The sequence below is a fragment of the Microtus pennsylvanicus genome, chromosome X, assembly GCF_037038515.1.
Source record: "Microtus pennsylvanicus isolate mMicPen1 chromosome X, mMicPen1.hap1, whole genome shotgun sequence".
NCBI classification, from domain to species: Eukaryota; Metazoa; Chordata; class Mammalia; order Rodentia; family Cricetidae; genus Microtus; species Microtus pennsylvanicus.
Window position 1 is genome coordinate 136,645,703 of NC_134601.1, and position 26,696 is coordinate 136,672,398.

Here is a 26,696-nt window from a genome sequence, read left to right on the forward strand (position 1 = left end):
GCCGAGTGGGACAAAAAGCAGACTTGTTTGCCTCATCACTACAACATGAATCACTGAAAACAAGTTTGTTTGTTTGTCTGTTAATTTGGTTTTTTGAAGGCAGGGTTTCTCTGTGTAGCTCTGGGTGTCCTGGAACTAGCTCTATAAACCAGGCTGCCTTGAACTCACAGAGATCCTCCTGTCTCTGCCTCCTGGATTAAAGGCCTTTAATCTCTGCTGGGATTAAAGGCATAAACCACCACCACCTGGCAAAAACTAGCTTTAAAAGAAGGAGAATAGTCGAGAGGGGTCTTGGTTTTTTCAATATATATCACATCCCTGCCATGCTGGCTGCATATGGGTACTATCATTTATGTCTTTTCCAGCAAGTACGTTTGCAAATAATCAAATACACATATCCTTGGATGATCTAGAGAAACATAAGAAGTTTGAAGCCGGGCATGGTAGCACACACCTTTAACCCTAGCATTTAAGTTGAACATAGGTAGATGGTATGTTTTAAGGCATCCTAGGCTGCCTAGTGAGCTCAAGATCAGCCTAAACTATACAGAGAGATAAGAGAGGGGAGGGGAAAGGGACGGTGAAATGACTTGGCAGGTAAAAGCAGTCACTGCACAAGGCTGGCAACCTGAATTTAATCCCCCAAAATGGAAGGAAAGAACATACTCTTCCTTTTTTTCTTTGTCTGTTTTGGTTTTTCAAGACAGAATTTCTTTGTGTAGACCTGGCTGTCCTGCAACTAGCTCTGTAGACCAGGCTGGTCTTGAACTCACAGAGATCCGCCTGCCTCTGCCTCCTGAGTGCTGGGATTAAAGTTGTGCGCCACCATTGTCTGACTCAAGAACTACTCTTGAAAATTCTTAATTGTTCTTGTCCGTAATTCTCCACATGTAACCCACAGCATACCCATACACCCCACACACACACACACAGACACACACACACACACACACACACTCAAATAAGGAAAAAAGAGAATGAGAGAAATCTGAGAGAAAAATTGGAGCAGCATAGGGACTGTCTCTTGACTCCAATGTGTAACTTGACAGTTTCTTTACTTAAAAAAAAAGGATAGTATCTCTTTTTTCTCCTCTTCTGGTCTAGGTTTCAGGGCAGCAGGATGCTGTTTGTGGCAGGGTCTTCTGTAACTCCCTGTGCAGCTAAGGATGTCTTTGAACGGCTGGCTCACTCTTCTGCCTGCTCTCCCCAAGCGCTGGGATCACAGGTATACGCCAACAGACCTGGCTTCTGCAGTGCTGCGCATCAGAACACCCAGGGTGTCGGCCAGGCACGTGAAGCAAGCACTCCCTTGCATGAACAATATCTGCGGCCTTCGTCCACAGCATGGCTGAATCTGCAGGTCTCTATGCCCGTCTCAGAGTACCTTTGAAGTAGACACTGGTGTCAGGTCTGGGCGCAGCTGTGGAATTTGGGGCCTCTGTTTCCCTATTTGCCAAAAAAAAAAATACTAACATCTTTTCATCACCGTGGTACAAAGATGAAGTTAGATGACTGTCTGCCTGGCTCAAAGTGGGTACTAAGGATTGTGGGTGAATAACGCATCTGGTGAGTCTGGGAGGAGTTGGTAGATATATATACTTGATGTTTTCAGACCGCACATCAATGCTGCCTCAGGGCCCACTTGGCTGCTTGAAACCATCTACTGATCGTAGAAAGAGGCTGAGATGCCCCTTTATTGTTCCCATTTCACAGTTTAAGAAGCCAAGGGCTGGGTAAGAATAATTCTTCCCATTCCTAACATAGAGCCAGTATTTGTACTCAGGTGTTATTGTGTGAGATGACCTCATGTAGCCCAGCTAGCCTAGAACTTGCTACGTAGCCAACAATGACCTTGACCTTCTGTCCTGTCTCAAGTGTACAGCACCACTCCGAGGATTATGGTTCCAAGACTGCATGTGTGTTAAGCAATTCTATTAACACACCTCCGCCCTGCATCCAGTCCCTACTGACCTCCTAATTCCTGCTGTCAAACAGCCTTGCTGGCCTGCCTGTTGGTAGGGCCTCCTGGTGCTGTGGGGCATACCAACATTGACCTGTACACTCCAGCTTGTCCAACTTTCAAGCACGTCACTGTCCCTAAATGCCAAGGAAATCTTGAGAACAAACGGGTCTGCAAGCTTGTCAATCACCACTGAAACAAGCCACTGTCCTATCTGTGCTGGGCCTGGGCAAGTGGTGGCAACCAGTCTTGGGTACCTTTTGTCCACTAACATATCACCTGGACTGGTAGTAGCCTTTCCCCCAGCTTACCCCTGCCCTCACAATGGCCCAGAAGCAGTTCTCCAAGGAAGAACAGAAGCCCAACAATCTGTACGTGGGCAGATCCTCCTAAGAAAGGCTGGTCCACAGACATCTGCTCCCTCAGTGCCACCTTGCCAAGGGTGTATGCTGTCCCATAGAAAGCTAGGATCCAGAGCATAGTGAGGGAGGCAGAGGAAAGAGACACAGGGCCTCCAGACAGAGATACCTGCCTTACCCCCTGCCACACACACAGATGGTCTCTCTGGGGCCATGGGAGAGCACTAAGACTCCCAGGAGAGGTCTGGAAAGGCAGCTAGCCACAGGAACAGCCTTCTTGGGCGGCCTGGCAACCTGCCAAGAGTCAATGGCCCAGCACCACTGGCAGGAGGTTCCTTTGGCGTGCCCAGGCAGGCCCACAGAGGCAGGTCACACTGGGCATACAGCAGAAACAAAACGACGGGAAATGGAGTTCTATACACTGTTCCCATAGGGGTGTCTCCCACAAGCTCGGACCACACTCTCTCCAGCTTCCAGAGGCAAGGGAGAAAAGGATGTTCACAGTCTGCCTGGAGGGAATAGGGAAGAAGCATGCTGGAGTTTGCTGACAAAGGACCAGGAAGGCTGGCCACCAGTGCTGAGCTGTCTGTCCGGTCACTCTGAGCCTGCTAAAGGGCCAGACACAGAGACACAGACAAGTGTCTGTGTGACTCTGACAGCTGAGAGTGGCCAAGGCAGAACTTTGACACTCACTAACTTAGAGTGTGTGTCCTCATCCTCTCTCTCTCTCTCTCTCTCTCTCTCTCTCTCTCTCACACACACACACACACACACACACACACACACACACACACACACTCCAGTCAGAAATAGCACTAGAAGCAAAAGGCCGGATGGAGTCAGTTCCTTCAGAAAGAAACACTTGTTATTTCCCATTTCTACCAGCAAAAGAACCAGAGGCCAGAGTGGACCCCAAACTGTACGGGCTTCAGGAAAAACCCACAGCTCGAGCACAACCTCCATTCCCTCAGAAGAATTCCTGGGGACCTGGTTCCTGGGCACACCTATAATTTCAGAGCTTGGGAAGTTGTGGTAGAAGGATCTTAAAATGGAGGACAGTCTGGGCTACATAATGAAAATCTGTCTCAAAAAGAAGCAGGCTAGAGAAGTAGTCAGTTACCAAGAATGCTTGCAAGGAATCCCTGGATTCTTGCCCAGCACCACATAAACCAGGCATGGTAGTATACATTGGATCATGCCTGGGGGAAAAAATGAGCCTTTAATCCTAGCACTCGGGAGACAGAAGCAGGCAGATCTTGAGTTTCAGGACAGCCAGTATTGTTACACAGAGAAACTCTGTCTGAAGAAAACAGAAACAAAAACAAAAACAAAAAATCACATCTCAATTTTTTTGTTGTTTTAGTTTTTTTGTTGTTGTTTTGTTTTGTTTTTCAAGACAGGGTTTCACTGTGTAATAACCCAGTATGTCCTGGAACTCACTCTGTAGACCAGGCTGGCCTCGAACTCACAGAGATCCGCCTGCCTCTGCCTCCTGAGTGCTGGGATTAAAGGAATGCACCACCACTGCTCAGCTGTGTCAAGATTTAAAAGAGATCAAGCACTGGACACCATGCATGAGGTCCTGAATTCCACCCCCAGCATCATTAATGAAAGAAGTGATGACCATAGAGATGGCCCAGTGGATAAAGGTGCTGTTGACAAGTTCGAGCCTGCCAACCTGAGTTCAAACCCTCAAATGCATATGGTGGAAGGAAAGAACAAACTCGTGAAAGTTGTCATCTGGCCTTCGCACACACCATGACATGAATGCCCAGACAAATAGACATGTGTACGCACGTATGAGAGCAAGCACGAACATACGCACACACAAGCACACACATACAAATACATGTAGCAGACTTTCTTTCGGGCCACCAAGCAACTCCCAAATCATGGCATAGAGACTTATTATATTGAATTACGAAGGTTCAGTAGTATCTTGTGCATGTGCAACTAGCTCTTGTAACTTATTTTCACCTGTTTCTCTTCATTTATGTTTTGCCTCAGGGCTTTTTACCTTTCTTTCATTCTGTATGTTCTACTCTGTGTCTTGTTGGCTCACTGGCCACCGGGCCTCAATGGTTCTTTCTTCTCTTCTCCTTGGCCTAGATCCCCCCTCCTACATATGTTCACTGCCCTCCAGCCCCACCTATCCCTCTACTGCCTAGCTATTGGCCATTCAGCTTTTTAGTAGGCCAATCGGGTGCCTTAGGCAGACAAGATATAAAACAGCAACACATCAACACATCTTTACATAATTAAACAAATGCAGCAGAAACAAATGAAACCCACCTTTATATAGTTAAAGTAATATTCCACAAAAAATAAATAAATATGAGAAAATGAAAGTAAAAAAAAAAAGAATAATATTGATATCTTGGACTCCCTCACAGTCTGAGGAGACCCTGTACAACTTGCTGAGGTTCACAGGCTAAGACCATGGCCAAGATAATTCTACCCACTGGCCTCTTTTCTGTGCTTCCTGAACCCTGTTCCAAAGAGAAAGTCGAGCCCTTCTGCTCATCGACTTAGCCTGCCACTTGCATTCGCTGCCTTGCCAGCACATCTTCTTGCTGCCCCCCCCTTGCCCCCAGAATAGGAGATCGCCCTACACCCTAATGGGGAGATGCAGGGCTCCTCAGCTCACCAGGCATCCGGGCTGTAAGCTGGCACAGGCAGGCAGTGGATGCTGCAGGGGCCGTACTCAGACACATCTTGAGGGGAAACCTCAGCTCAGAGCCGTTGTGTTTATTGACATCATAAATCACCAACTGTTTGCGTTCCACAGCACCTCTCTGCCCTGTTCCCCCTCCAGCCAAGCTGTCCCCAGAGCCCCCTGCTGCAACCCGCCCCGAATGACCCCCTACCCCCACCCCAGGGGCCATAGTCATCAGCTCTTTTACAAGCAAGATGGGTTCTGTGCAGTGTATTTGTACTTGGTTTTCAAAAACCTAAACTGCCTTTGTTCCTGAACAAAGAGGACTGAGCAGCTGTGGAGAGTGGAAGGGGCTGAAGGCTGGAGGCAGACTGGTTTGAGGACTGGGGCTAGGGGGCAAGGGCAGGACAAGAGAACTTGAATTCCCCAAGAGCCCTAGGGGCAGCTAGTAATCTCTGCTTGGACTCCTGGCAAGCCTTCCTAACATCGAAGATGACTTCCTGGCTTCTGAATCCAAAACATGTTCTCTAGTCCATGGTTTCAAAGGCTGGGAGGCTGGGAAGAGGACTGGGAGTTCAAATCCAGACTGGGATAGAGTGAAGACTAAGAACATAGGGAAAGGGGAGACGGTTCAGCCAGCATAAGGACCTGAGTCCAACCCCAACACTGTGACAAGAGGGCCAGAGGTTCAAAGTCAGTATCTAGCCAGTCCAAGCTAGACCAGCCTGGATATGTAAGACCCTGTCTCGAAAAAAGAATCTGTTAAGTGGTTTCTTTAAAAAAAAATTCTAGCCAGGTATGGTCATGTTTGTAATCCCAGTGTGTTGGGAGGCTGAGGCAGAAGGATCACAAGCATGAGGTGTCTGGGCTACAGAGTGAGATTCTGGCTTGTTTTTTGTTGTTGTAGTTGTTGTTATGTTTTGCTTTTTTTTTTTTTTAGATAGTTTCTCTGTAGCTTTGGTTCCTGTCCTGGAACTAGCTCTTGGAGACCAGGCTGGCCTCAAACTCACAAAGATCCGCCTGCCTCTACCTCCTGAGTACTGGGATTAAAGGCATGCGCCACCACCACCCGGCTGAGATTCTGTTTTAAAACAGAGGTTCAGAGCAGGTGTAACGAACAGGCTCAGTAAGCAGAACAATTAACCGTGTTACTGTTGCCTTAGCCTTTCAAGAAGGTATGCATTGCTTTTGAAAACGTTTTAAGTGTTGTCTTGTTTTAATTCACAAAGCAAAATGTGCTTATAAAAATTCAAACAATTCCCAGGAAAACGAAAAGGAACAAAAGGTGAGATTTCCTGTTTCTCTCCTTCCAGATACTGTTTTCTTCCCTGGGGGATGTCCATCAGAGCCTGACCACACAGGGACTGTTGGACTTAAATGAGCTCACGCTATACATAGAGATTTACAATTGGATTTTTTCACTTCATTTCTTTGGAGAATATTCCATATCCGTCCATGTTATTGCTTTCAATTACTATGCAGTATTTCGTGACATGGATGGGCCTTGTTTATTTAACTATCCCCTTCTGTTGAACATAAAGGTTGTTCCAAGTTTGGGGGGGCAGAAAGTGATGCCAGAAAAATCTGTGTGCTGTGGTAGATTTGACGGAACAATATCTAACAGTAGAAATTCCAGGCTATAGGTTAGAACCACATTTAAATGTGTATAGATGTGACTGAATTGTTCTCCGGAGATGCTGTCCCAGCTCACATGATCACTAGGAGTATGGGTGTCTGCTCCTTTCTGCCTTCTCCAAGTCTCTTCTTTTGCCAATGTAATTGAACGTACCATCATGTTGCTGTCCTGGGTATAGTTACTCTGCTTATGGGCGAGGTGGCGCATCTTCTGAGAAAGTGCCAGTGAGTCATGCCACCCTTCAATTAATAGTCCACTAAGAGATTTCACATCAGCTTTTTTTGTTGTTAAATTTCAATATTACAATCCACCTCTTATTATGATTTAAACACACACACACACAAGTTTCACATCAGCTTTTGATCGTTCTTCATGATGTTGTTGAGTGTGTGTGTACTGTATGGGTGTGTGCACATGTGTGTGTTTGTCCCTAGAGGGCACATATGGAGGCTAGAAGTTGACATCAAGTAGCTGCCTTTATTGCTTTTCACCTTTATTTTTTGAGACAAGGTCTCCCACAGAATCAAAAGCTCACCAATTGGCTATCCCAGCACACTGGTAACTCTCAAGATTTATTGTTTCTGTGCCCCTCACCCAGCATTGTGGTTACAGTCACACACCACCATACTGGCTTTTACATGGGTACCGTGGATCTGAACTCAGGTCCTCATGCTTGCAAAGCAAGCACTTTTACCCACTGGTCCATCTCCCTAGCCCCTGTCTTGTTTTTGTCCACCTGGTATTTATTTTGGTGTGGGGTGTGAGGTGCTGATCTGGCATTGCTCACAATGATGTTTCTTTAGACGCTTAAAGAGAAAGCAAGGTTTTGCACACAGACACCAAAAGCAGCTCTGAGTGTGTGTGTGTGTGTGTGTGTGTGTGTGTGTGTGTGTGTGTGTGTGTAAAAACAAACAGCTTAGTCAGTGGCAGGGTATCCTTGGGTGGGGAGCCAGGCTAGGAGACCCATGCCCCGCAGTCAGTGTTGTAGACCTGCAGCTCCTGCAGGCTCAATGGAGTGTTCTGCTAGCCTGTTCATGCAGGTTCCTGCTGTCTGCCCTGAAGCAGGATTCAAGCAGGAGTCGGTCCTGGCTTCTGACTGGCCTGAGGAGGGCCGTGGCTAGACTAGAACCGGCAAGGGGAACTGTCCATAGGCCCAGCCCAGGACTGCAGGACCTGGACTGAGAAGGCAGGCAGGCTGACCCAGACACCAGGAATACAGGCCACCCTGAGACACACCGCTGCAAGCTGCCTCCCATTACTATCCCAGAGGCTTAATATAATCATACTGGAGCGAGCAACCTCTAGCCTGACTCAGGATACAGGCCTTCTAACACAGCCAGGCACTGTGGAGGCAGAAGAGTGGCAGAGGCAGCCGCCCATCCAGGAAAGCACTTACTTCCTGATCCTCAGACCCTTCGTCTAGCTACCCAAAGCCCGTGAGGCACCCCGGGCAGATTTTCAAAATGAAATTTTGACCCTCAGAAGCATGTGGGACTCTGGCCAGCCCTAGTGCCTGCACTATGAGCCCTGACCTGGCCTTCAAAAAGCTCCCAGTACAAGGAGTCGATGAAGTCTTGAGTGAATGTGCGTTGTTGACACGAGCACAGCCATGTCAAATACCCTAACGTCTCAGACCCATGGGAGTAGCAAGGCCTTCTCTGGATCAGACTCGGTAATGGGAAAACCTTCCTGACAGTGTGTGCAGAAAGTATCAACCTTCTCCTAGACAACTGTGGCCTGAGACATTTCCCCTATGGAGAGAGACCCTCTCTTGCTAACCACTTTGTTCTTACTCTATATAAAAACCTGCTGAGTTGCCAGGTTGCCGCTGGTGTCAGAACACAGGGCTCACCCAACCCCAGCTTTTCTGTATCTGTGTGCCATTTCCTCAGTCGCTGGGGCCCCAGTCAGCTCCATCCCAAAGCCCTGAAGGTTGTATCACTCCAGGCCAGGGGATTTGATCTTGAAAAGGGTGGGAAGGTGCCGAGCATGGTGGTTCACACCTGGAATCCCAGCACTTGGGAGGCAGAGGCAGGAGAGGATTGCTATGAGTTCCAGGCCAACCGGATCTACCTAGTAAGACCCTGTCTCAAAAATAAACATTAGAGGAGGAAGAATCCACGCAGCCTAGCACAACCCATGAAGCAGGTCTGTCCAATCTTTTGACATTATGACAGAATATTGTCACATCTAAAGTTCATGCTCAAGAACCATGGATTAAGTTGAAAAAAAGAAAAACCTTGTGTTGGAAGTAAGGTTGCAAGTTTGTCTTGGACCCATTCTTAGGTACCCTCGATCACAAGCAGCTGCACTTGGCCTGAGGACCAGAAGTGGGACCCACTTGAGTTCCCAGGAAGAGGGGAAGGAGAAGGGAGTACCTAGCATCAAGAGAACCAATAACTCCAAAAGCGTAATGTGCCGAGGTGGCCCAAGAAACCAAGAACGAAAGAATGTGCATGATGTCAGGAAATAGCAGTGAAGCAGGGGGTACCACTGGGAATCATCAACCTATGAGGAGCTGGGACAAAAGCATCTCTCTGTGGCCGTCTCTTCAGCTCATACAGCTCCCCTCCCCCAAAGCCCTTCACCACCTAAGACAGACACAGTGCTGACTACCCCACACAACCAATCACAACCTTCCTGAAAACAGCCTGAAAGATTCTAGGAGTTTCTTCTTCTTCCCTCATCAGCTCTAAAGACACTGCAAAGAACCAAATAGCCTTGACTGTCCCAGCTCACAAAGTTTCTATTCTGGAAACTGAGCAATCACACAAGGTAACCTAAATAGAAGCTGTAGAGGCACTGTCAGGGACAGCAGTGGAAACCAGCAAAGGACACAGGCTGAGAGTCTTTGTCAGAGATTTGGGAAGCAGACAGTTTCAGACTTGGGGCTTGTTAAGGTTTGCATGTATACAATGAGATGTCTTGGAGATAAGAATTAAGGCTCCACTCACAATTCGCTTGTTTCAGATATGATTTGTCCACATAGCCTCAAAGTCATTTTTGACAGTGTTTTCAGTGGGTCTGGCTGCAACCCATCACGTCAGCTCTAAAGAGGGTTTGGTTTTGGAGCATTTGGGATTTGGAGATTCAGGATGCTCAAGGTGTACAACCAGGAGGGGCCTTTCAGAGATTTGGAAGCATCAGTGATATCTCAGACAAAAGCTGGAGTTAGCCAGGGAGAGGAACGAGAGAAGAGCTCACTCAAAAGGCTTAGGGCTTTCCATAAGTGGTGGGACGTGGCAGAGCCCAGAGAACAAGGAAGGATAGAAGAGGCTTTCCCGAACCAGCACTACTCGGGGAGACCATGTCTCAGAAAGATGGGGAGGGACGCTGGCCTGATGCTTCGGTGATGTGAGGAAACCCAGGAGGCTAGAGGGTTGATGTGTACTCCAATAACAGTACTGCTCTTCAACTCATCCGGGCACCCACCATGCATTGTGCAAGCCCTAAATCACCAAGCATCCTGGCTCAGGCTTGAGAAACAGCAGTGACCAGAAAAAAAAACTGTCCCCACTCTGCATGTGACAATGGTGTCTGAGGCTGAGATGCTTTTCTCTCGAGCAGCAGTGCCTGCATGGAGGCTGGAGGTGGTCTGGAGGAACATGGCGTTCAGCTTGAAGGGGAAACGGTGTACATGACTTGAGGTTATAGGAGAGCATTTGCCTGGCTTGTTGGCTGTGTTGTGTCCCTCTGGCTACCTTGTGGAGAAGAGACTCTAGGCGTACATGTGGAAGAGCAGATGACCTCCAGAGAGAGAAAGATGGGACACAGTGGCTGTTGAGACAAGTAGAAGTCTCAGGGCCATACTGGAGGTAAGATGCTCAGAGCTTGAGGTCAAGCTCCGTGTGAGTGGTTCTGAGGTACCCAGATGGGCTCCAGGTTTGTGTAGATGTCATAGAGTAAGGGGGGAAAGCCCGGGAGTGAAGCAAGGGGAGCTGGGTTGGTGGGACTAGTGAAACCAAGGCAGAATGACCACAGGGAGGGGCTCTGTGGAAGTCCCAATTCAGGAAAAGGTCTGCTCTCTCTATGGGAGGGGCCAGGCATGGCTGATCATGCCCTTCATAACAGCACTGTGGAGAATGAGGAGGAAGAGCCCAGACTGTCCTTCCTTTCTCTTTGGGGAGTTATTTTATTTTTATTTTATGGGCATGGGTGTTTGGACTGTATGCATGGCTCTAAACAATGTGCGTGTGGTGCCCACAGAGGTCATAAGAGGGAGCCAGATCTCCTGGATCTAGAGTACAATCAGTTAGGAGCTGTTATCTGGGAGCTGGGAATAGAACCCAGATCCTCTGGAAGAGGAGTCAATGCTCTTACTCACTGAACCATCTCTCCAGTCCCTAGACTGACTTTTCTTTAAAAAGCAGGGATTAAGACTGTAGTCCATAGTAGAACACTTGCCTATATAGCATGCACCAGGCAGCCCCCTGGCGCAATCTTCAGTGTCGCAAAATATTTCATTAAAAACATTTTTTTTATATATATACAGGGCCCTACTATGTGGTCCTGACTGGTCTGGAACAAACTCACTGTGTAGACAAGGTCTCAAAATCACAACCATCTTCCTGCCTCTGCCTCCAGAGTGCTGGACTTAAAAGCATGCATCCACACACCTAGCTAAGAGGCCGGGAAGATGTTGGCAGTCTGGGACATGCGACCTTGCACAAAGCAATGCACAATATGTATTGACTTAGCAATAATCTCCACATGAGGTCACCTGAAACTCAGAAGGAGCTACTATGTATTCAAGGCTCCCAGCAAGGGCAGCCTGCAGCTCAGCGACAGAGCACTTGACCCTAGATGCACTCTCCAGAAAGAAAGAAAGATGTCCGGTGGTAGTAGTACACGCCAGCCTTTAATCCCAGCACTCTGGGGACGGAGAGAGGTAGCTCTCTGAGTTCAAGGCCAACCTGGTAGACAGAGCAGCAAGTTCCAGGACAGCCAGGACTATACAGAGAAACGCTGCCTCAGTAAAGAAAAACAAAGAGTAAAGAAGGAAGGAGAGGAGAAGAGAGAGAATGAAGAAAAGACAAGATGGAAGAAGAGAGGGAAGAAAAGGGGAGGGGAATGGAAGGAAGAAAGGAAGGAAAGAGAATTTTTAAAAAGGAGGCCTTCGCCTACTCAGAGCCCTCATGAGAGGTTGTTTTGGGAGCCAGGAGCTAACCCTCAGAAAGCTCGGGGTCTGACTGAAGAAGCATGGAAAGAAGACACTGTGGGACATGAAGTAGGGGCCAGGAGTAGAAGCTGCTAGCCAGCCCCAAGAAGCCCTCTCCACTCTTTTTCAGCAAGAAAATCCCCACGCTTCACTGTGCTTATGACTGCCTGAAACACAGACTGTATTTCCTGGCCTCCTTTTTGGAGAGGTATGGTCATATGCCCAAACTCCAGCCATGGGCTGCGAGAGGAGGGCACGTGTATGACGACCTGTAAATGATAAACCCGAGAACAGAGATTTTATAAAGCCAGACCCTGGCACAAGACCACGAATTCCCATCTAGTCATCTACTTCTTCTTTTTCTTCTTTTTTTTAAATTCCCACCAAGGTGAATTGAGTCTTGGTGAGAGGAGGTTTTTTAATTGTTTTTATTGAACTATATATATATTTTTCCACTCCCTTCCCTTCCTCTCCCCTTCCCTTCAACCCTCCCCCAAGGTCTCCATGCTCCCAATTTACTCAGGAGATCTTGTCTTTTTCTACTTCCCATGTAGATTAAATCTATGTATGTCTCTCTTAGGATCCTCATTGTTGTCTAGGTTCTCTGGGATTGTGATTTGTGGGCTGGTTTTCTTTGCTCTATGTTTAAAAACCATTTATGAGTGAGTACATATGATATTTGTCTTTCTGGGTCTGGGTTACCTCACTCAATATGATGTTTTTTAGTTTCATCCATTTTCCTGCAAAATTCAAAATGTCATTTTTTTTCTGCTGTGCAGTATTCCATTGTGTAAATGTACCACATTTTCCTTATCCATTCTTCAGTCGAGGGGCATTTAGGTTGTTTTCATGTTCTGGCTATGACAAACAAAGCTGCTACAAGCATAGCTGAGCACATGTCCTTGTGGCACAATTGAGTTTTTCTTTGGATATATACCCAAAAGTGGCATTACTGGGTCTTGAGGTAGGTTGTTTCCTAATTTTCTGAGAACTTGCCACACTGACATCCAAAGGGGCTGTACCAGCTTGCATTCCCACCACCACTGCAGAAGTGTTCCCTTTACCCCACAACCTCTCCAGCATACGTTGTCATCAGTGTTTTTGATCTTGGCCATTCTTACAGGTGTAAGATGGAATCTCAGAGTTGTTTTGAATCACATTTCTCTGATGACTAAGGATGTTGAGCATTTCCTTAAGTGTCTTCCAGCCATTTTAGATTCCTCTTTTGAGAGTTCTCTGTTTAGGTCTGTACTCCGTTTTTTATTGGATTATTTGTTCTTTTGATGACAAATTTCTTTTTTTTTTTTTTGAAGGTCTTCACTTTGTTTTATTCTTATGTACAAAGACTGCCGTTCATCTTTTCCACTGGGTAGAGTCTTGAAGAATCCATTCAAGGTCGCTTAGTCCAACTTAATGAAGCTGATGTCCTTCGCGTAGTGCCGGAAACATTGGCGGCACATGTTCAGTCCGTATTTCTGGATCAGACCGTGGCAGTTTGAGCAGACGCGGCAGGAGCGGGATCCCTGGCCGAACTTCCGCGGGTGACTCCAGTAGAGCTGCTGGTGACCCATGTTGCCTCACTGACGGCCGACGAGCCAAAAGGGATGACAAATTTCTTGAGTTCTTTGTATATTTGGAGATCAGCCCTCTGTCCGATGTGGGGTTAGTGAAGATCTTTTCCCATTCCGTAGTCTGTCGTTTTGTCTTGTTGACTGTGTCCTTTGCTTTAAAGAAGCTTCTCAGTTTCAGGAAGTCCCATTTATTAATTCTTTCTCTCAGTGTCTGTGCTACTAAGGTTATATTTAGGAAGTGGTCTTCCGTGCCAATGCGTTCAAGTGTACTTCCCACTTTCTCTTCTATGAGGTTCAGTATGGTTGGTTTTATGTTGAATTCTTTGATCCATTTGGACTGGAGTTTTGTGCATGGTGATAGTTATGGTTCTATTTTCATTTTTCTACATGTTGATATCCAGTTATGCCAGCACCATTTGTTGAATATGCTTTCTTTTTTCCATTTTATATTTTTTGCTTCTTTGTCAAATATCATGTGTTCGAAGATGTGTGGATTAATAACTGTGTCTTCAATGTGGTTCCATTGGTCCTCCTGTCTGTTCTTATGCCAATACCAGGCTGTTTTCAGTACTGTAGCTCTGTCATAGAGTTTGTGATACTTCCAGAAGTTCCTTTATTGTACAGGATTGTTTTGACTACCCTGGGTTTTTTTTTGCTTTTCCATATGAAGTTGAGTACTGTTCTTTCAAAGTGTGTGAAAAATTTTGATGGGATTTTGCTGGGCATTGCGTTGAATCTGTAGATTGCATTTTGTAAGATTGCCACTTTTTACTATGTTAATTCTACCTATCCATGAGCATGGAAATCTTTCCATTTTCCGGTGTCTTCAGTTTCTTTCTTCACAAATTTAAAGTTCTTGTCATACACCGCTTGTTTGGTTAGAGTCACTCCAATATATGTTATGTTTTTTGTGGCTATTGTGAAGGGTCACTCATCTCCTCCTTTACTGTGTGATTTTGCGTGTGTTACTTAACCTTTCTGTGCCTTCTTTCCATTATCTGTAAATCAGGACCAACCACAGCAACATTTTGTATTATCGTATGAAAATGACTTGTCCTTAGAAGCAGGGCTGGCACCTTGGTGGCGATGGGTTTGCTGTTACATTTATTATTGTAACTGTTACAATCCTAAAGGGAAGCGGCATGGCCTCTTCTCTTTCCTCTTCTTTACTGTGTACAGCACAGGCAGGAGAGATCACTGAGGCTGGAGCAGGCATCTTGGTACAGGGTGGCCTTGGGAACTGTGGCCACACATGGGCGAGTGAAGAACCTCTTAGGGACATGCGTCAGAGGAGTATTTACTCAGACCAGTAAGCCAAAAGAAGCAGCAACAACTAGATTGCACAAGTTGTCACAATCCCAGCTAAGAATCCTGACTGCTCAGGGGAAAAAAACAAAACAAAACAAAACAAAACAAACCACGGAAAATAAATGGCAGATAGAAAGGAGAATCCAAGCTAAGTGTGGTGGTGAACGTCATTAATCCCAACATTCAGGATACAAAGGCAGGCAGGTTTTTTTAAATTTTCCACCAGCCTGGTCTATTTAGTGAGTTCCAGGCTAGTAGGGACTGTGCAGTGAAACCCTGTCTAAAAGAAGGTGGGGGCAGTTGCCTCAGCCTGTGCAATCTTTGTGTGCATTTGGGGTGTGTGTGCATGCGTGCGTGCGTCGTGTGTGTGTGTGTGTGTGTGTGTGTGTGTGTGTGTATGCACACCCATGTGCATGAGTGCACAAGCCAAAGAACGAAGTCAAGAGTCCTGCTCTATAATTCTCTACCATGTTCTCTTGACACAAGGCCTCAGTGAGCCTGGGGCTTGCTGTTTTTCAGATAGACTATTAGCCAGCAATAGCCATCCTCCTGTCTCCACCCACCCCAGTGCTGGTCACACTGTTTTTTATTTGAATTTGGAAACCTGAACTCAAGTCCTTAAGCTTGCAGAGGAGGCACTCTTACCCACTGAACCATCATCCCGACACCTCCTCTTTTGCAGAGAGGGTCTCACGCAGCCCAGGGCAGTTTCAAATTCTACATAGCTGAGGATGACCTTGAACCCCTGATCTTTTGGCTTCTATCTCTTAGTTCCTGGTATTACAGACTTGTACTACCAGGCCTGGTTTATGCAAGGCTGGCAATCAAACTCAGGGCTTTATGGATGCTAGGCAATCACTCTACCAACTGAGCCACATCCCCGGCCCCTGTGGAGAGGCGTATTAAAATGCCAGGAGACTGAGCCGGCTGGAGGAAGCCACTGAAGATGTGCGAGCAGAGCCTTGGCAGGCTCCCAGCAGGCCCTGGAAGTTTGGCTGGCGCTGTGAGTTAATATATCAGAGAGGGGGAAATCGGACACAGAGCAGCAATCAGAGGCCACCAGAAGGAGAGGAAAGGACTTCCTGAAGAGGAGAGAGTCCCCATACCTCAGCAACTCTTCTGCTGTAAGCATGTTTGCAAATCACAGCTCATAATTTGTAAGCCGTATCCTATGTCTAGTACTGCTCCAGGTTCCTCCAGCGTCCCAAGAAGACAGAGGACTTTTCCAGCCAAGGTTACCGGTGCAGCAGCCTGGCTCAGACCATCAACCTGATGCCTAGGGCTGTATGTGGTTCAGAAGCTGGTGCTGGACTGGCAAAATTGGCACATGAGCCTCTCAAGGCTGTGAGTAAGACTCACAGTGGGCACCAGGGCCAAGACCACTAGGAGAGAGAACTCCAGCTGCTGGCTGCTGACTTTATACCCTCAACACGGCAGAGTCCAAACCATGGCGGGGGGAGGGGCGGGGGGGACGACAATTGCCAGACTCCACAGCTCCTGCTCTATGTGGGCTCAAAGAACCCAGGAACAGAAGTAAAGACAACTTGGCGGATTCGTTTAACAAGATTTGTTTGGTGTTTAACAAGATTTGTTGGTGCTGGTGGCAGTGCTCAGGTTGTTGTTGTTGTTTGTTTGTTTAAGGTAGTCTCAAATAGCCCAGGCTGGCATCCAACATGCTGAGGATGACTTTGAACTTCTTGTCTCCAACCTCCATGACCCTTTGTTGAGATTCTGAGCAAGCAGGCCCTGCTTCATTTTTCATTTTTAAAGCTGGCCATCAGATAGTACAGTGGTATGCACCTGAGGTCCTAACTACCAAAAGACAGAAGCAAGAGGGCCATCTGCTCCCAGAACTTCAAAGCCAGTCTGAGCTACATAGTGAAATCCTGTCTTTAAAACAAAAGAGAGCACTATCTGTTTCAGATAGCTGTTGGGATAGCAGTCACCTCAGAAAGAGGGACTTAGGGGGGGCCCAGGAATCTTCTGCAACGTGAGGAGGGTCTCTCTTCTTAGCTGGACTGTAGCCGTAGAATTCTAGGCGTAAAAATTTCTTAAGCTGAACACTCAGGACCCTAAATACTCTTTACTGTGCCTGCTCTAATGTGTCTCAAGAAAGGAAAAACACAGGGCCTGGGAATGGGGCGCCATTGGTAGAGTGCTTGCCTTGCACACAGGAGGCCCTGGTGAGGCATCTGGGAGGGAGAGACAAAAGGATCAGAAGTTCAGAGCCAGCCTTATCTACGTAACAAGTTCAAGGCTACACTGAGCTTAAAAAAAAAAAGACTTAATTAAATACAGAAAGAAGAGGGGCCACTCTGAGGAAGAGAGCAGTAGACTCTAGAATGAACTTCCCTTTGCCTGGGTCATCCAAGTCTCACCACAGAAGCAGAGCTACCTCAGGCCTCAATCCCGTAGCTTCTCTGCCAGCTCAGCTCTCCTTTGCTAACATGCAATCAAGGAGAAAACACAGTCTGTTGTGGAAGTAGCAAGTGACCAGGAACAGCAGCGGATCTGGGTTGGGGCAAGCAAGCCTTCCCACACCCAATCTACTTGAGGGGCCCTAGGACAACATCCCTGGAGCAGCAGAGTTTAAGCATCAGGAGGTGGAAGCCACAGCAACAGAGGCTTCTATCGCTTGCTAAGGCGTTGATGGCAGCAGTATTCAAACATAAACAAGAACAATGGAAAGGAGAGACAATGGAAAGGAGAGGGCAATAACAAAGATGAAGGGAAAGGCAGTCCAGGAGAGGCGACACTGGCCTGTGGTCCCAGAAGTATGGAGGGAAGGCTGGGGGATTGGGAGTTGAGCCTGGGCTACATAGCTGGTTCAAGGTCAGTCTGCTTAAATCACTCTGCGACCTTAGCTACGTGAGACCCCCATCTCAGAGACAGATGAGGAGGGGAAAGATGGGACAAGGTGGAGGTAAGAAAGCAAACACCGCAGTCGAGTACTTCTGTGGGTCCCAAAACACTTCTGGCACGGGCCGCTTCGAATTGTCCAAAGCTCGAAACTCAAGTACCTGCCATGCCTGGGCCTTCAGAGCCCTGGCTTTCCTGCCTTGTCTATCTGGACCCCACCACCAGGTCCTCTCATAAGTCCCACACGGGGGAATAGTTAGCTCACGAAATTGCTGAAGTTAGCAGGGCCTGATGCAGCAAGCCGGCTACTCAACTTCTGGAGGTGGGGGAGGGGCTGGAGACAGGAGGGTCATAAGTTGAAGGCCAGCCTGGAGAAGCTCTGTGCCACCTGATCTCAAAATGAAAAAAGCCACAAGAGGACAGAGGATGGAGACCTTGGTGGCAAGGTGTTTGTCTAGTATAAACAAGGCTCTGAGTTGCAGCCTTAGCAGCATTTAAAAAGAAAAAGAAAAAGCCTGAACCTAGCAACATTTCCTTCCCAATTATGACAAATCTCTCCAGTTACCAACTGTGAAGAAGAAAAAGTGTTCTTTCACAAAGTTGTGGGGTCACCCATAAGAGAAAACGAAGGAAGCAGAGTCGGGTGCTGCCCCCTCAAGAGCTAAGTAAAGTATCTACTCACCTCTAGCCTCCTTAGAACAGAGTGACCTCTCAGACACCCTACAGTGTTAGGACAATGGTCGCCCTGCCCCATCTGCCACTCACCACACACAGGCCAAGCTTGGTCCTAAAGCGAGGACATCCCAGGTCCCCAGACAGAGGAAGCAAGCCATTGACTACAAGGAAGTAGTCTACCACAGCATCTAACAAGGCCTATGTTAACTTTTTCTCTAAGGCAGCTCTGGAACTTGGCCTCAAACTCAGACAACCACCTGCCTCTGCCTCCTGAGAGCTGGGATTAAAAGCATGCACCATCACGTGGGCAACATTTTATCAATGTGAAAAATAGCTACAGGGTCCAGAGAGAGTGTGTGCAGGATTAAGAATGTGTCATGTTCTTGCAGAGAAGCTGAGTTTGGCTCCCAGCACTCATATCAAACAGTTCAGAACCGCATATACCTCAGCTCCAGGGGATCCGAGGCCCTCTTCCCACCACCGGGGCACCTGCACTCGTGTACTTAAAGTCTCTAGTGCGCAGCCACACCCACACCTAATTTAAAATAAATCTTTTTTTAAAAAAAGGTAGCGGCAGCTGCCAGACAGTGATGATGCACGCCTTTAATCCCAGCACTTAGGAGGCAGAGGCGGGCGGATCTCTGTGAGTTTGCAGCTAACCTGGTCTACAGAGCTAGTTCTAGGACAGAGCAAGTTCTAGGACAGGTTCCAAAGTTACACAGAGAAACCCTGTCTTGAAAAACCAGAGAGAGAGAGAGAGAGAGAGAGAGAGAGAGAGAGAGAGAGAGAGAGAGAGAGAGAGAGTTTATTCTTTCCAAGGTACAAAAGCAGTTCCAAAGTTCCTCCTCCTCACCCTCCCACCTCCCATCCCCCACCCCCATGCTGTAAGCAAAACCAATCCACCTCAATTACTGGAAGCAAAGAAAAAAAGGAAAGAGGGAGGGAGGGAGAGAAGGAGAGAGGAAAGAGAGAAGAGGGGAGGGGAGGGAGGAGAGGGAAAGGGAAGGGGAGGGGAGAGGAGAGGAGGGGGGAGAGGAGAGGAGAGGGGGAGAGGAGAGGAGGGGGGGGAGGGGAGAGGAGAGGAGGGGAGGGGAGGGGAGGGGAGGGGAGAGGGGAGGGGAGGGGAGGGGAGAGGAGAGGAGAGGAGAGGAGAGGAGAGGAGAGGAGAGGAGAGGAGAGGAGAGGAGAGGAGAGGAGAGGAGAGGAGAGGAGAGGAGAGGAGAGGTAACTGACTCCTGTAACTACTGGAGTACAGACAGAAGGGAGAGCTGGATCCAGCGACTGAAATGGATCCAGAAGCCTGGCTTCTTCCCCAGCTTGGCCTGACGTGACTGTTCAGGCAGGCCTGCCAAGCCAGGTAGTACCTGCTTCACGGCCTTCCAGCTTCACCACACCCGCAGAGGATGAACCCTTCCTGTTGGCACTAGTAGAGATGCCCTGAGGGAGATTTGGATTGGCCTGGCTATAACCACATGCTCTCCCTTAACCAATTAGGACACTATGATTGGCCAGTCCCAGAAACGCAGCCTTCATTCTTGTGGCCCCAGGCATGTAGGCAGCAAAATTTGGATTTGGATTTTTTTTTTCTGTTAAATATTGACACACTCACTCTGTGGTCTAGACTGGACTGAAACTCACTATATAGACCGAACTAGCCTTGAACTCATGGCAATCCTCCTGCCTCAGTTTCCTAAGTGCTGAGACTATCAGAGTTAACATGGCCAGCCCTGGAACACTGAGATTGGCAAGCTCTGAGGTGACAAAGCATGGGACGCCCTTCCACAAAGATAAATGCATCAACAGACAAATTCAAAGAGCACACAGCCTAGGCAAAGCCCGAAGGTCCTTCTCCCTAGACAGGTACAGCCTGCTGATAAATGGAAAATCTGACCTTGACCTCTGTCACCCAAGGTTCCAATTTTAGCAAGGTGAATGAAGGTCTCCACGCGCTGAGTATCTCACATTCCTATCCTATAAGACGAGACTAGTAGAACCTCCCCACACAGTATTTGAGATGATGAAGCGACATAAACAATGGTCTGCTACAGCAGCCTTCCTGTCCTTTTGCAGAGCCATGGAGCTTCCTTCTCCAGCTTTCACTCGCTTCCTAAGGCAGGGCAACAGGAAAAGCAGAGCTGGGGGCATAGCTCAGCAATCAAGTGTGTGCTGAGCATTCCTGAGGCTCGAGACTCTATCCCCAGCATTTGGGGGGGGGGGTCCCTCAAATGGTTTCATAAAGGACAAAGCTATCTGATGGACATAGAAATTGTCCAAAATGATTCCAGCTTAGTATGTGTTGCTGATGTCACTGCATCTGCAATCAGGTGCTCGTGGGTGGCTGGCATCAGTGTTCTGAGCCACGGTGATTGCTGAGGGCATAGTCACAGCATCAAGCCAGGCAGCATCCATCTAAAGGCTCCCCTGAGGCTAGAGAGTGAGCTGCTGTGATATCACTCAGTTCTCACCACGAGGTAGGGGTGGGGGGGACATGGCCCAGTCACCTAAGAGTCCTTGCTCCACATAGCTTGGCTCCATGACTCCCGTGTCACCTGGCATGAGTCTCACAGGCCAGTAAAAGGACTTTCAGGGAGAACCTGCCTGGTCTGCGGACCCAGTGAGCAGAGCAGAGTGGTCCCAGCATGTGGGCAGGGAGCCGCAGCTTCGCTCTGGTCCAGCCTCAACTAGTTAATAATCCAGAGCATTGCAGCTCCTTCCTGCACCGCACATCCTGGCATCTCCTCTGCATTCCAGACACTATGGCTGTGCTCTGCAGAACAGAAGTGGCTTCAAGGTGGGGCAGGAATCCATTGAGGTGGATTCCAGTGTCGTTCACCCCTGTGGAGACTGCACAGGACAGACGGCCCTGCTCCTTGCTGGCATGCTTCTTCTTTGTCACCCCTGAGCATGGAGGAGGGCACGAATATCACCTTGCTGCTTCAGTCACACACCCCTCCTCTTCTCACCCACCACCCTGTCCACATCCTCACAAGCCCTGAGCAGAATTTCGCACATTCAACTGGGTGAAGCTGCTACAGGAGCCTGAGAGGAAAGGGTTAAGGACATCTCTCATCTCTCAGCGGGCTTTATATAGTCCTCGTGTGACACTGAATGGCTCTGGCTTTATATATAGCGCGCTCTGTGCAGAGAGAAGAAGACACCGTACTTAGGGAACAAAGGCAGGGCTCCTCTAATGACCTAAGCTTATTTGCCGGGACAGCATTTCCAAAGGGTGACCTTCAGGTGACATCAGTTTTGTGGAGGGCTCGCCTGAAGATTTCCACTAGTCAACTCTGAACATGCAATACAAGAGAGTGAGGACTCACACAAATACACTAGACACATCCTCTTATTTGTTTCTGGAGGAGGAAGACTGGGGAGGAGAGAGAGAGAGAGGGAGGGAGAGAGAGTGAGAGAGAGAGAGAGAGAGAGAGAGAGAGAGAGAGAGAGAGAGAGAGAGAGAGAGAGAGGAGAGAGAGAGAGGGAAAGAGAGAGATCACACCTTTCCCTCTGGATGTTTCCACATGTAAGTGAACCTTTAAAATGTCAACTTCTGCTAGGTGTTTGACCTAAAAATAGTGTAATTTCTGTGTCACTTGGAAAACTGTTTGAAATGACAGACTTCAGCTTGATTTTCCACATACCCATCCAGGATGATATACAAAGTGGCATTATTTAGAAGGCGGAGTCCGCTAAGCCTTCATTTTCACCAAAATGTGCGTCTTCCTTTGGTGTCTCCTAGGTGAGAGCTGCATGACTGTGCTGTGTGGACATGTCCCTCTTTGTCCCTGAGCAATTAAGAGGGGTGAGCAAAGCATGAAGGAAAGCAAAGACAGTTGGCAGTACTGTCCTGAGGACCCACACACCTTTAGATCGCTCACTTGGGCCAGAGGATGTCACGTGCACCCTGGCAAGCAGTCCCGGCTAGCGGCCAGGAGCTGCGGTTTGTTTAGACAGCACAAGTCACTGCTGTCCACACCCCAGGCTGACAGGCGTGCAGCTCTCTAAACAGGGCTAGGAAGGCAGTGGGTGAAGTGGCCTAGAGCTGAGCTGAGAAGAGCCTGCACTGTAGAAGGGGTAGGGCCCGGTGCACAGGTTTGGGTGGAGCCGGACAAACCTTCACCCACCCACTTCAAGGACCCGCAGTTTGATACAGTCCTCAGGAGGGACCGGTTTGGGTGTGTCTTGGAAGTGCCCGCAAAGTTCTAAGAGCATCAGCACCTAGGATTAATTAAGTTCATCTTAGATTAAGTTCAAATTCTACCCAGGACAGTAACCGACTGGGATTCTGAGCAGGGCTACTGAACTGTCCTGAGTTTTCATGTTAAATGTACAGCCTACATTAGATCTTCTCACTGGGTGGGTCCCTGGGATCAATCTTGGGTCCTTGGGACTGGCATCAAGTGCCTTTATCAGATGAGCCATCTCAGCATCCCAATTCACACTTACTAAGTTGTATGTATGAATGACCAAGTGAGTACATGAATGAATGAATGAATGAATGAATGAATGAGCATTAAGAATGACACTGCACACCGCATCCCACGTGACCCTCTGCAACTCCCTGGGCCTTTCAGCCCAAAACCAAACTGGTACAGAAAGCATTTTCTCAGAGCTTCCCACAAATGTGAATTCACAGACATGTTGTGACATCGCAGCATCTAACCTGGAGCAGTTTCCAAAGGAGGCACTTCACTGTGTTCCAACTCCATTCACGCCACTGCCCTTGGCTTCCTGCGAAGGAGTCCCTGGGATCGCTGGCCCACAAGCTGCCTCCCGAAACCATGGGGAAGAAACAAACGGCCGCCCTCTCCTGCCTGCTCTTCCCCAGTGGGTGTGTTTCAAAGCCTGTGGGTGTATTTCCATGAGAAAAACATGAAAACATGGGCGGATTCTTTTCTCTGTAAAAGAAAAAATCTGGAACAATAAGCTGAAGTAATAACAAGGCAGAATGTGGACATCTGCTCCCCGCCCTGAATGACTTCCCACATCGCTTCTCCCCAGGCCTTGTCACACCCCCACAACCCCCCTCCTCCCCCCCCCCCCCCCCCCCCCCCCCCCGCCACAGGCGTGCATTGCCAAAGTCAAAATGAATTCACCTGCATTGACTGGGCCTTGCAACCTGCTGATGTGTGCTGCCGACTTACTTGTTCATTCATTAAACTAAAATGCAGTGAGCCCTTCCCAGGTGCAGGGCGCTGCAGAGGCTTCATTTGAACAAGCCTTTTAGGACGCCCGCAGTCTAATGGGGAGCTGAGACAAGCCCATTAATAACCAGGAGACGGAGAGAAACGAGGCGAGGCATGCATGCAGGAAGTGTTGGGAAAGGAAAAAAAGAACCCTGTGGGGTGTGTGTGTGTGTGTGTGTGTGTGTGTGTGTGTTCTGAGCCGGGAGTGATGGTCAGGAAGACTGAATGAAAGTGGTGGCTTGATATTAAATTATGCAAGCACGGCTGGGAAGACAAGCTTTCTGGACAGAAGACACTGAGTGATAACATGGACAGTGAGTGGAGGCCAAAAACAGCAGTCCAGTGCCGGGACAAACGCAGGTAAGCCACCCAGTGCATGGAGAAAGACCGGAGAGTTCCCAGTTGATAGATAAGGGGAACCACAGAAGGTTTCTGGGTCTTTTGCTTTGGTTTTTGAAACAGAATTCTCACACTGAAACCTAGATTGGCGTAGAACTCACTATGTATCCCAGGCTGGTCTGGAACTCATGGCAATACTCTTGTTTCTGCCTCCTGAGTGCTGTGATTTACAGGCCTGATCCACTAGGGTCTGGTCAGCCTCCCCTTAGATCTAATCCCTGCCATCTTTTGTGGTGCTTTAAAAACATGGAACTACATTTCCCAGGCTCCTTTCCAAGGCCTCTATAGAGGCTCAGCCAGTGAGAGACATTGTCAGGAGAGCAGAAGACAGAAAGAGGGAGAGGCCACGCATTTCTGCCCACACTGCCTTGGGTAGTATCTGTGCCTCAGTTGCCTCTTCAGCATGTCCCCTCTGCTTCCCATCGTGCTGAGGGCTCCCTTTCCTCTGTCCTTCCAGCCCTAGGGATGGAATTGTCACTGCTAACTTCTGACTTGCCTATCCATCCCCTGTCCGGCTCTTCATCTTCTCCAGCATCTTGAGAAGCCAGTTTCCCTGTGTTTAAATACCTTGAGTGGCTTCTCTCTTCTTGGCTAGACCTTCTCGAATACAGGATAATTAGGTCCTATTTGGTTTCAAAACACTGGCACTGGTTGCAGAAGGGCCCTGTCCACTACTTTCCACAACCTCCCAGGGGAAGGGTGAGGCAGGCCAGCAGTGGGGCCCTGGCTGGAGAACAGACACAAAAAGCCACCCAGACAGCACCAAGTAAGGTGAGCCAACAGGACCTCAGCAGAGGAGAGGGGATGTCAAACCAGGCCCCGACTGCCGGCTTGAATACTCAGAGGAAGGATGGACCATTCGCAGAGGCGCGGGGGGGGGGGGGGGGGGGGGGGGATAAGAGGAGGCTGCATTGCACAGAAGCCAGCAAGCTGGACTTTCCTTTATTCCTTTGATTCTTTTTTTTTCCTCCTTCTTAAATCCCTGCACTCGACTGTTAGGCATTTCCTTATTGATTTTGGATTATGGATATGAGAGACAGAAGCCTCTAAAAGAGAGAGTGCCAAAAATGGTAGAAGGCAGAAAACTGCCTTCAGACTAGTAAGAAGCTGGTCCGTAAGCAGGGGACACAGGGACGAGCCACAAGGGTCATGGGCCCGACCACTGTATAGCAGACAAGATGAGAAGAGCAGAGTTGGACTCGCCAGCTGTCAGATGGACAAGCAGCAAGATCAAGAACTCCATGGAGGAAAGGAGCAGACCCGGGGGGGTCACAATGTGGGGACACCTAGAGCAGAGAGGTAGTTGACAAGACAAGAAGAATGGCAGAGTAGGGAAGGCAGTAGATTTGCCTGGAACAAGGTAGATTTGAACCTGTAAAGAGGGGTCCGAGAAGAGCAGGGGTCCAAGAAGAACAAGGGCCCAAGGCTGCAAGGGTACCAGGCCAGTAAGATGATGCAGCAAGCAAAACCACTTGCCACACAAGCCTAACACTCTGATTTCAGTGCCTAGAAGCCACATGAATATGGAAGGAAGGAACCTACTGCACAAATTTGTCCTCTGACTTCCCCATGCCCAACTCACACATACACTGATAGTAATAGTAACAATGATAATATTTTAAATGTGCAAGGGGTCATTCATTCATTCACTCACTCAACAAGTGTTTACAGTGGCCCCTGGGCTTTTAGAACTCTGGGGATGTAGGAGTAAATGAAAAGATGGAAAGTTCGTGTCTTCTCAAGCTGTCTACTTGAGGAAGGAGAGAGGGAGAGAGATTAAATAGAAACACATGAAAGATGCTTTGTTGCTGGTGATGGTGGCAGCTAGAGGGATGGGAGATGAAGGAAATGGGGGAGGGAAGCAGGGTGAGATTTAAAGAGGGTGGTTGAGGGTGCCTCATGAGGATGGGGAGGTAAGGAGGTGAGGTAAGCAACTCATGAGGTATCTAGAGGAAAACATGTTGGACAGAGGGAGCAGCCAGTACAAAGGCCCTGAGGTGACAGAGAAGCTCCTGTGACTTGAGTGCAGTGAGTGGGAGTAGACGGCATGGAGGAAGACTCACAAAGAAAGGCCACAATAGTCAGATAATGACTTGGTCTTCGGTGGTTTGAAAAGAAATGGCCCCTACAGGTCCATAAGGAGTGGCACTATTACAAGGTGGAGCTTTGTTGGAGTAGATGTAGCCTTGTTGGAGTAGGTGTGGCCTTGTGGGGGTGGGCTTTGAGGTCTCATATGCTCAAGCTACCCCCAGCAACACGGTTCACTTCCTGTTGCCTATAGATCAAGATATAGAACTCTCAGCTCCTTCCCCAGTACCATGTCTACCTGTATGCCACCATTGCTGTGGGAGCTCCTTCCACTCCTTCAGTCAACTGTCCCACAGAACACCATGATGACAATAGACTAAACCTCTAAAACTGCAAGCCAGCGCCAATTAAATGTTTTCCTTTATATAGGTTGCTGTGGTCATAATGACTCTTCACAGCCATAGTAACTCTAACTAAGACAACTTCTATCAAGAGAAGAGGTTAGCATGGGAGGTTTTGGAGCAAAGGAGTGATTGAGAAAGGGAGGCAAATAATCTGAGGGCTGGTAGCTACAGTTGTGAGCTGCCACAGGACAACCATGGCTTATGTGCTGGGAGAGGCATGGCTTCACTGAGTCGATAAGTGAGGCCAGGGCCAAGGAAAAACTCAGACCTTGGCTACATTTGAAGCAAGGCCACTGAAACCTGTCTGCACACAGTAGGAACTTAATCAATACCATGAAAGGGACCTGGGTCTCCCAGTCACAGTTCCATGGTACAAAGTATAAAGGTTTTCTCCTTCACTCGAAGCCTGGACAGAGCAAGCCTTTGTTGTCTACTCTCTGGTGTTCTTATAAAGATCTGACTATGAGCCCCCTGTACTCCTCTGTTTCCAGAAGGCC

The 26,696-nt window shown here is 48.3% G+C and overlaps 1 protein-coding gene across 1 annotated transcript; it reads right to left on the minus strand.

The window, feature by feature from the left end:
- Positions 1 to 13,060: 13,060 nt before the first annotated feature.
- LOC142840979 (small ribosomal subunit protein uS14-like) lies at positions 13,061 to 13,366 on the minus strand. Its single transcript, XM_075957663.1, has one exon. It carries the CDS (start codon positions 13,338 to 13,340, stop codon positions 13,170 to 13,172), a length of 171 nt encoding a protein of 56 aa, XP_075813778.1. The 5' UTR covers positions 13,341 to 13,366; the 3' UTR covers positions 13,061 to 13,169.
- Between the last annotated feature and the right edge of the window lie 13,330 nt (positions 13,367 to 26,696).

Bases quoted from the DNA above. Each gene is read 5' to 3' on its own strand.
- LOC142840979 (XM_075957663.1), bottom strand. From the start codon at position 13,340: ATGGGTCACCAGCAGCTCTACTGGAGTCACCCGCGGAAGTTCGGCCAG.